Here is a 10,700-nt window from a genome sequence, read left to right as displayed (position 1 = left end):
ATAGATAAAATTGTTTTAGAATTTGATTGGAATTCAGTAAGCTGTAATATTTACCTATGTAAAATATTTGAAGGACATAAAATTCGTATAAATCTCTTAAGAAAAAAAGCTGGTACTGCGAGAGCGGGAATCAACCCTACTTGTCCTTTCAGCACTACACATAATTACGGACTTCTTAAAATAATAAATTGCCATACCTGATAGTCATCCGCTGTCCTGTCTGATAATACAAGCCTCTCTGAATGGTTAACGCTAGGATCCAAAAGTATCTTGTGCGTTGTGGATCCATAAGTGTCACCTATTCGATATTTATATTCAGGACAGTGACCAGTGTATCTAAAATAGGCAATAAGATGATGAATTTCACGTTAATGTGACAGCCGTGGGACTGCAAAATGGCAATCTTACAGTTAAAAGGCCCTAAACGTCAGTAGTGTGCGTCCATTCGCTAAAAGAAAATTGGATTAAACATTTTTGTACTTGTTGCATAATTACTTGTCAGTCAAACGAAGGTATGAACATTTTAAACACATTAAAGTGTTCACGTAATTTTCGGTGTTAAGTCCATAAATGTCACAAGAATTAGGTCGAAGGATTTATCATTGATTTTTTGTAACATTGTTACAAAATACTGCAATGAGGTCGATCGGCACGCTGCACTAAAATATATCATTGTTGGTTTATTTCTCCATATTTAAAAAAAATGGTGTCATCGATCAATTTTGTTGCAAAATTGTTTGACGCATGAATATCTTGAAACATAAATTGTGTTTGTTGCGTGATTTTAAAAATAAAGCACCCTTTAAAGAGGGATAATATTATTAGCCCTAGCAGTAGACAGCTTATAGAGTTTTTAAACCTACCTATCACTATAGATTATACCTAGTTTATGTAAATAGTAGGTGTCGTCCACGAATCCGTCCGCGCGAAATAAAAAAAATTGTTAAGTAGCATATGTGTTCTTCCTTTACATCTGTGCCAAATTTCTTGGAGGTCGGTTAAGTCGTTTGCGAGATACCTAATATCCTTGACTATGTTATGAATTACAATTGCGCCAAAATTTGGTTTACAAATGAGATATTTTTATACAGTTCTAAATGCTGTACAAACTGCTAAAGACTCTCTACCTCAATGTATTTAAGCGTGAGTTTCCATTATCAACAGCAGAACAAATCCATATTTTTATCTCTGTTGTGCCCAAAGAAAATGAGGAAGATAACAATAAGTTATTAACATTATATCAGCAGTGGAAACCGAGCTTTTTAAAAAACAAACTATGTAAAAACTTACCCTGGTATATAATGTGGTTGTGCGATGCTAACCAAATCTAAAGCCATATTTTTTTATTTTAATTTTCTTTATTTAATATAAAAAATTTACTCTATCACCGGAATTAATCACTCATAATTTTTCAAAACATGAATACGTATAATTTCGTGTCTATTCTGTACTGCTCATGAATTTTGTAATATTGTTATAAACTTAACGTGATTTGTATTGTTTGTATTGATTGGACATTTGTAAAATGATTGACATTTTTCATGAGTGACGACGTTGATTTTTTTTTATTTTTATAAAAGGTAATCTTAACTCCTTCGTTATTTACGTACCAGTTATGCTACGAACTAACGTCCGTCGCGTCGGAGTGCGGAGTTGCAAAGCCCTTGACAGAAGTTAACCATGATCCATGTTACATCCTCGATGTTTTCGAATTTCCTATATAAATCCGACGTTTACATGAAGGTAAACATCGATGGACTACACATCTGGGAAGAAATTCACCAGATATCTATGAAGTCAACCTGCATTGGGCCAGAGGCCAAAACTATAGCCTAGTCATCCCAAACTTAAAGTAAATTCAGGGACTCTTATTGGGCACGCAGAGTGTGCTGATGATAAATGCTATATTTTTTTTAAATAAATTGTTGTTAATAACTTAATTGAATTGATTATGTCGCCCTTACGATCGAAACGTTTTCTATATTCTACTCTTAGATATCTTATCTGTCATCAGATCTTAATTAGTTCTCATATTTTCTTTCACACCTTCAGCCTTGAGTGCATTACCAGTCATCCTTTTATCATAATATTAAACTCAACTCATAATTTAGGTTTGTGTAATAAAAAATAAAAACAATTTGAGTTTACTGTTTGTGTTTGCGCGCACGCTATCTCCTCACTTCGTTTTCTTTCGTCGTTCACTCGCGCGCATTTCATACTTCGGCGATTCGAAAAACTGCGGCCGCCATATTGGGTTCGTTATTCATTGAGGATAGACGTGTTCTTCGGTGACGCTTCGTGTCGTGACAAACGATATAATAACTTTTTAAAACAGCATCGTGATAATGTTATTTGAAACTTTAAAATACGTGTAGTGTTTAATTTAATACTTTAAAAGTTATAGAAACAGTGTATACTATGTGAGCTTAACTTGAAAGGCATTCCACAGAGACTGTTGAACTTTATTTTTTTTCGACGGCCCTTTTTGATTTTTTTTTTAAATATTTATGAAGTATTTGTTGTTTGACATTTTGTAGACTATTAATAGTGATTGTGTTTAAAAGAAAGTTGTGGTTTCTATGTTAGGAAATAAACGCGGATTGCCGAAACATTCAAGGTGAGTGCACTAAATATTTCAACTAAGTTACTTAGTACACACTTAATTGCGACAAATGTTCTGTATTAAAGACTTCGAACACCTTTAAGTATTCTTTCATTTTTTTTGTGTTTTTACATCATAATAGTCAATTCCAAACGTAAGTTTGTAATATTTATAACTAACATTGAATGGAAAAAAAAATGAAATTTATATTCTGTACATATTTCAGTACGTACTAATAACAAAAGGTATATAATGTGATAATCTTATCAAACTTTGATAAGCCCATATAAAAACTCTTGATAACAATGTTATCCTTTTTGATTTTGATAATCCTGATATAAAAGGACTTCTTCGCACTATTATTATTTATTTTCATATAATCTTACTTCGAAATTAAGTATAGAAAAAACATTCAGCGATCGGAACATCTCGAAAATTTAAAATTTTCATTAATTTTGAAATTCATTTGGAGATTATTCTACCTGGGATTCTAACCGAAAACATAGAGCACACAATCGTAAGGAAATAGTTTTGTTCTTGTAAGTTTTGTTGGCTTTGTCGACAGGGGACGGCTAGGACCGGTTCAGAAGACGGTTTGCGATACGAAAAAAAGATGGCCCGTGGCCGTTGCTTTGATATTCGAGGTCGTAACCCAATTGGGGACCAGTCGGTGTACATGCACTTTCTCCAGTACCCGCCTGTCGTTTCACCACAGGTGCCTAAAGACAGCGAAATTCTCAAACTTGTTAAAAAGTACCCGTGAAACGTCTAAACTATACTTTTGAGTCGTAATGTCACGACTTTGTTGCTGAGCGTTGTACTGTAAGGGCCCCTCAGTGTATTTACCTTATGTACTCAGAGTTGGTTAATATAGCGCTAAGAATATGGCAACTCATATTAAATGTACGCTATTAAGTTAACAACTTTGTATGAGAAATCTGCAATAGAGGACTCCTTAAGTCTTAAACCTACTTAGTCTATGCACATTGTAAAGTAGGTCAGTGACCTTGAAGGTAACATATCTCATTTCAGCATTAACAACTTGGCAAGTAATAGTCCAAGGGCTAAACATATAAAAGATAATTTACTTTGTTGACGCTTTTCCTAGAATATTCTGTAGACTTTATCGTCTGCAATTAACTTCAATGAATTACTTATTTTATGTGGACTGCGATATTTGTTTGTAGAGGTTCATCTCTATTAGTTTTGACTAATGTACATACAATCTCAGTCCATAGTTTTTTATCTGAAGTAATATGTCCTAAAAACTACTCTAATATTTATGGTGACTCACTCTGTATCATCAAATCTGAACATCTAATCCTCGAAAACCCCAAATCAATTGACTGAATATTCGCTATATGTCGCATCTGTTTCTACTTTCACAACCTGTCTTGTAGGTCAATAATAACAAAATTAATCCGATTACAATACAATAGCTAATTTAAATAAAAAAACTTAAATGAATTCTAAATTCGTTATATTCAAACTAAACGGAAAGTAGGTTTGAGGGGCATTGGCATTACACGCTCCGTCGCGACATTTAACAAGTTTTAAACAAGTAAATCAGCCATCATTGACCTCCTAAACATTTTGTAAAATTAAAAGCAACCGAAATCTATATTAAACGATCTACAGACTATTAAGAAACTATTTAAAGTGGCACGAAAACTTAAAACAGTTTTAAGTGCTATAAAACAAGACCTCAGACATAGCAAGAGAAATAAATTCCCTTCCCACTTTGATCTAATTTCGTACAAAAAACTGTCACCATAAGAGCCTCTTTTTGTTATTGACTATATATACAATCGGTAAGAAAATAAAAATAGCTTCATATTTAAATACAGATACATCTAGAAATGTTTATAGATAATCATATGCCTGTTTTGTGTCGTTGCCTCCGAGAGTTTCGTAAAAAAATTGACCGCAACAAAAGGCATAACATCTGATAGCTTCTAGGAAATCGTTCTATCCATTTCATCTTTATCGCCGTTGCTAATAAGAAAATTCTAGAATCTTATATAACTAGCTTTTAAAGATTCAACACCAACCGATCATGATTGCCAATTACTCTTGCAAATGTTTGCAAAATGGAACCTCTGCAAAAATAACGGTTACGTCAGTTCGTAAATAATTTTTAAGATGAATTCCTCTTGCTCGGTGAAGCGTGGTAGTAACATTATTGACATGAGTCACAAAGAACTGATTATTATGTAGATTTTCCACAGACACTTAAACAGCTATCATGTCATGTTCTGTTTTTAAAACTGTGAAAAGATTGTTAAATGAATCGTTCACGGTTCTTGAATGAACTGGCCGTTAACAATTTTTTACCAGAAAATACGGACATTAAAAAAAGAGTATGTTGTCTATTTCACAACACTGAATTAAAAAAGAACTACAATAGCGTCCGGAACGTCCCTAAAAATAATCACGTATTTTTGTTTCAATTGTTATTTTATCAGTAATTCTTATCTACGGAATGTGTCCGAAAACTTGTTAAATTTCACAACAAATTTATCTCATAACAACGATAATGTGAACGAATTCGTTCTTACAACACTATAATGGTATTACATGTAATTTACAACGGAAATATCTTAATTGTTGCTTATTACAATGATTAAAATGCGCTGGACTTGCTATTGAAGACTGGTCGGTTAATTGCCTTTACTCGTACATATACACATTTTGATTGTTGTTAATTGAGTGTTTGTGTGTCATAAAACAGTGGGCCCATTACAATTGATGCAAATATAACATCAAAGGTCGTTAAGATAGCTAATTGTTATCGCTTGTGTTGTTAAATATTACATTTTGAAGCTTAATTGTTCAGTCAACTAAAGCCGTAATCTGACTTTACGTATTGGTCGTTCATAAGCTAACATTTATAATGGTTATCACTATAAAATATGCTAAAAACCATCGTACAAATAAAAGATTTGAACCAGTGAATTCTTCGTTTTAATTTTGTTATCTTTAAATATATCTTCCATTAAAATTAACAGTCTTTATGTAAGTAATTTAGTTTCAAATCAGTTAAGATTGCTCAAAAAAAAATCTCTGGCAAAAAATTTGCCCAAAAATGTACTCGAGCACTTAATGCATGCGACATTTTAGTCCACTATCGCATATAGATCTTTGTACGTGAAAAAACGTGATCTCTACTCGATACAAAATGTCAGCCCACTTGTTTATTCGTTCTCATTGACACAGCTGATGTTTGAGACATTCTTGCAAACTGACGTGCATAAAGCAATTATTTTTTTGTTTTCAAATACAACCATTATTTCAAAGATAAACTATTATTTATTTAATTAGTTACGGATTACGTATGTAAGATATTTTAAATGCCGATGATATAATACAATTATAACATTCAAAACCTAATGTTGAACATAAAAAATGCTTTGATGAGTGTGGAGCGATGTCCGAAATGACCATTACGGTGTTACTACTCTCTGCCTACCCCTACAGATGAAAGGCGTGTTTGTTTTGGTAACGCTTTTTTGATTTCGTTTTGCGAATATCCACGAGTATCGAATTTTGACAACTTACTCATTTGCCATCTTATGATATTACTAGCTTTCACCCTCGACTTTGTCCGCCTAGAATTAAATAAAACAAAATTGAGTAGCCTATGTATTCTTCCAGATTATCCTCAACGTCTATGCCAAATTTCATCGAAATCTGTTCAGCCGTTAGGGCTACGAACTCTAACAAACATCCATCCATCCATACATCTAAACTTTTGCATTTATAATATTAGTGACATAAAAAAAAATTCTGCATGGTTCTAAAAAGTAACAGGAAAATTTATTACAGGGATAATAAAATAAAATGTCCTCGCAGGTAGACATACAGATATCTTGTCGTGACAATTTATGAGGGTGTATAAAGAGAAAGTGGCTGGCCAAGTGCGGTCTACTCTTGTGGGTGTCAGGTATGCGAAAGTGTGGTTTAGTTGGAGAACTGCAAACCACTTACCCTGAGTTTACATCGACAAAAACATCTGTGGAAAAACAATTAATATTTCAGTTACACAGCATGGGTGACACTACAAATATAAAGTGTTACGAGAATATTGTTTTTCACCATTAGATTTTTTATTTAATTTCATTATTCCCATATTTGGGGAGAATTCAATATTAAGATCAAAATGAACCAAGCATATTACCATTTACAAAACGATGGCATAAGAACTAGCTTTTGTTCGCGATTTCGTCCGCGTGATATTGAAAAATATAGCTTATATTACTCACTGATTTTAATAAAAATGGTGGAAGAATTTTTAAATCTGTCAAGCAGATTTTTCTCGAAATTTATGTGTGAGTTATTCACGATATGTTGGGAACTATTTTTGTATGTAATAAGATCCAGTTTAAATAGTTTATATGATAAAATTGCGTTACTTGTAATATATATCTATACTAATATTATAAAGAGGAAAGATTTGTATTTTTGTATGTATTGAAATTACCCAAAAACTAATGGGCCGATTTTAAAAATTCTTTCACTGTTAGAGAGATAATTCATCTGTCAATAACATAGACTATATTTTTTAAATTCACGATGGCGACGTCGCGAGCAATAACTAGTCATAGTATAAACAGCGATGTACCGTAAATGCTATTCCTTAGTACAAGTTTTTATAACTGTTAGGCTGTTAGCCAGAGGGTTTTTTACATTTTTTATTCAGTGATAAGCCAGTTTAAGAATGTGGATCTATCAAGTATTAGTAGTTATTTCATCTTAAAGATTAAAATTACCATACGATAGAGCAACTTATTATAATGCTAACTCTAAACCCATATAAAATAAAAAAAAAAATAAAAAACAAAATGATGTTTTATCAGACATTTGAGATAAAAATGTGGCTGATAAAGTCATATTTCAGAAAATTGCGAAAGATTCGCTGATAGATAGATGTATACTGTTAAAAATATTGAAATTATACATCTTACTCATATTATAAATGTAAAAGTTTAGATGTATGGATGTTTGTTAGAGTTTGTAGTCTAAACGGCTTAACTCGATGAAATTTAGCATAGACGTAGAGGATAGTCTGGAAGAACACATAGGCTACTCGCTTTTGTTTTTTTTTTTATTTCGCAGAGTGGGGGAGAGTCGCGAGCAAAATCTAGTACAATATAAATGTTTCTGTGTATGTTAGAAATTATTTCCAGCTTAGTTTTAGTGACTAAGTGAAAAGAATAAGCATTTTCTCCCTAAGATTGAAAGGGCTGACGACAATGTACCAGCTGATTTGATCAACCGCTCGCAAGCTGACGCGTGCCGTCTGTGAAGGGATTTGCTTTAATAATCCACAATTGTATTAAACAACGTAGCACCAGGGGCTCATAAATCGTATAGAGTCCAAACAAAATACATAGAAAACATTCCCCCTTTGTAAAATACGATTTAAAGTCGCGTATGAATATCGTAGAGAAATCTGTAACCATACGAGCTATAGTCTAACATGTATGTATGTAACTTTGACGACTTTTCAACCTAATTGCATTGTTAATAAATACTCCGAAACGGGTATAAAGGTCCTCGACTGTATAAACGCGTAATATGAGAATAATTACTTCACAAAGAACGGCTTCCATTACTGCTAGTACAAGATTTTTTTGAACAATGGAACACAGCAAGGTCGATGGGAGGGTATAATTGTAGAATGTTTGTTTAACGACGTGTGTTGACTGAGCGCATATGTTCCGCGGAGGTTGCGACATAGGAATGCCGGAGACTGTCGCCACAATCAGTATTAACAGAACATGTGAAGTAAGGAACGTCGTTATTTGTTAAAGTTCATTCTTCGTACTATTAAATGGTTTGTGAGGTTATCTTTGGTGCTTAAGAAAGCCTGTTCATGCTTACGAACTCCTAGATAGTTCTATTTGTTTCCGTCTCTTATTTGTCATAAATTCTCTCCACAACCTTTAGTATTTTAATGGTAGATGATGCGAAACGAAGAAGGACCAAAGTCGCATTTCCTATGAAGATCCTGAGTCCCCGCTAAGATTGCTATTGCTACTGATGGTTATCGTGGAGTTCTAGAAAGTGTAAGCCTGACATTACTTGTCTCTGTTCTTTTAGAGATATGTATGCGTTAGGCATTTTCGTATATAAAAAGGTCAACAGTTTAACGTAAGAAGATTGCTTAATACCGTTTTCTGACACATTTCTAGACGTTTGATCCACAGTTGTAGCACGCGAATTATCATAGCACGTGTCCCAAACACCTCCCATTCGGGGTCCCGTCGATCACGATCGGGCTTGCGCAACGCCCACCAATCAATGTCTGATCACTTAAATCTTATCTTGAGGCGTTACCAGATAAACTCGTGTCACGAATTTGCCGGCAGAATGACAGATTACAGTTGTCCCAAATCTTGAATTTGGTATAATGTAATTCGGAATTCAATCTATTTAGAATATTGGTTGTTGTTTCAAATGGTAATAAAGCGTTGAACTTGTAACAAAGATCCATTAAGATCCCAAATAATGTGTCTACGAGTGCAAATGCAGCTAACTTTTATGAGAACGTGATGCGTCTTTCCCAAAGCACGTGTTTGTACATTCTCTTTGTTGGCTTCAGTTCAAAACAAAGCCGATAATGTAGGCCTTGGTCGCGTAACTGGAGCACAAATCCAATTTACCTTTACTCTGACTCTGAGTATATACCCACACAATAGTGACCCTTGCATTCAACATGACTAATGATTGCTCAGACTTACCTTTCTTAATTTAGATAACAAAGGAGACTCCAGTTTTGTTACTTGCCCAAATGTTGTTTACTAGCTTTTAAATGAAAATCTTTTGAAATGTCAACCAACTTTGGTAGTACTATTATAGTTATATAGTTTTTAAGACGCCTAAAACTAAATGTGTAACAGTCTATCGATCCATTACTTATTAATATCTCGTTATCAACTTTGATAAGATCTAACCATAACATTTTCGGCAAATATTTGGTTAATTGTTGAGGTTAGTTTGTTTAACATTACGTCACACGCAATATAACACGGCTTACGTCAGACGTATCTTTATTACTTCATTGTTTTGATGCTTACGTACAGATTGATGCAATGTCTACAATTAGCAAGTATCAAAACATTTTGGTCTAACTTATTACATTATTTTATTTGTCACCAACACTATTGTTATTAAATATTTTGACAACATTCTTTTAGTTCCGAGAGACAATCTAACAAAGAATGATATGCCTTCTGTTCGGGGTAATAATGGCGATAATTGAATATCTATTGGACATTATCTGGGTTAAAAAGTGTGAGAACTTGCGAATGCATTTGAATCTGTAGAATAATCTAGAAAGTATGACAAATTCATCGCATTCTATCAACCATATAGTAAAACTAGGCAAGCTGTGACCGTAGAATCCGTAATGCGGGACCGAGTAGTCGGCATGCCAACCTCGACTGTAAAACCTTGTTTCCACTAGTCCGACGAGTAGCCACGCGATCTATTACTACTCTCGTGTTCTTTCCATTTCCGACACTTACCAGTAAGTCAAGCGTTACGTGTGTCGCGGCTAACCGCTAAGTGGAATACAGGTTTAATATCGTGTGGCCCGTTTTGACATATATGGATTTCCGGTTTGCTACCGGGAATAATGGGCACATTTCAATGCCGCGTATTAATTTCGTCCTGGATTCAATGCTGGTGGTACTGCCATTTTAGTGGAAGACTTTGTTAAAAGTAAGCTACAAATTAAAATGAAATTTTATTGTATTAGTTATAATTGTAATGGTTAAAATAAAATTTTGTTGAAGTATTTTTAAGAGAGAATTGAAGCATTTATAAGATTCTTTCTCATGAATATCCTTAATATTTCTCTTATCTAAAAATTAAATCCGGTTGGTTTTTTCCAGTATGTTCTCTAAGACCGGTTGGAGATCTTTACGAGATGTATCTAGTAATCATTTTTTAATAATTAATTATTATTTACATTTACCTTGTTGGTAACATCACTACAAGTTTGTCGTCAAAGACTAAAGTCATGTCAAAGACTATCTTACTTCTTACTAATATTATAAATGCGAAAGTTTAGATGGATGGATGGATAGATGGA

The 10,700-nt window shown here is 33.6% G+C and overlaps 2 protein-coding genes across 2 annotated transcripts in view; one reads left to right on the top strand and one right to left on the bottom strand.

Moving 5' to 3' along the window:
• The window catches only part of LOC106107776 (UPF0605 protein CG18335-like), a 10,465-nt gene extending 8,945 nt beyond the window's left edge, over positions 1-1,520 (bottom strand). Inside the window, exons 1-2 of the mRNA XM_013288778.1 lie at positions 1,291-1,520; positions 198-336 (exon numbers count right to left, since the gene is read on the bottom strand). Coding sequence (XP_013144232.1) covers positions 198-336; positions 1,291-1,337 — 186 coding nt within the window. The 5' untranslated portion in view covers positions 1,338-1,520. The remainder of the gene's footprint in view (positions 1-197; positions 337-1,290) is intronic.
• Positions 1,521-2,239: 719 nt separating this feature from the next.
• LOC106108008 (putative uncharacterized protein DDB_G0282133) overlaps positions 2,240-10,700 on the top strand; it is a 45,825-nt gene continuing 37,364 nt past the window's right edge. Inside the window, exon 1 of the mRNA XM_013289071.1 lies at positions 2,240-2,617. The gene's annotated coding sequence lies outside the window, so the exon portion shown is untranslated. The remainder of the gene's footprint in view (positions 2,618-10,700) is intronic.

The sequence above is a fragment of the Papilio polytes genome, unplaced genomic scaffold (genome assembly GCF_000836215.1).
Source record: "Papilio polytes unplaced genomic scaffold, Ppol_1.0 DF821845.1, whole genome shotgun sequence".
Classification (NCBI taxonomy): domain Eukaryota; kingdom Metazoa; phylum Arthropoda; class Insecta; order Lepidoptera; family Papilionidae; genus Papilio; species Papilio polytes.
This window is presented reverse-complemented; position numbering and strand designations above follow the sequence as displayed.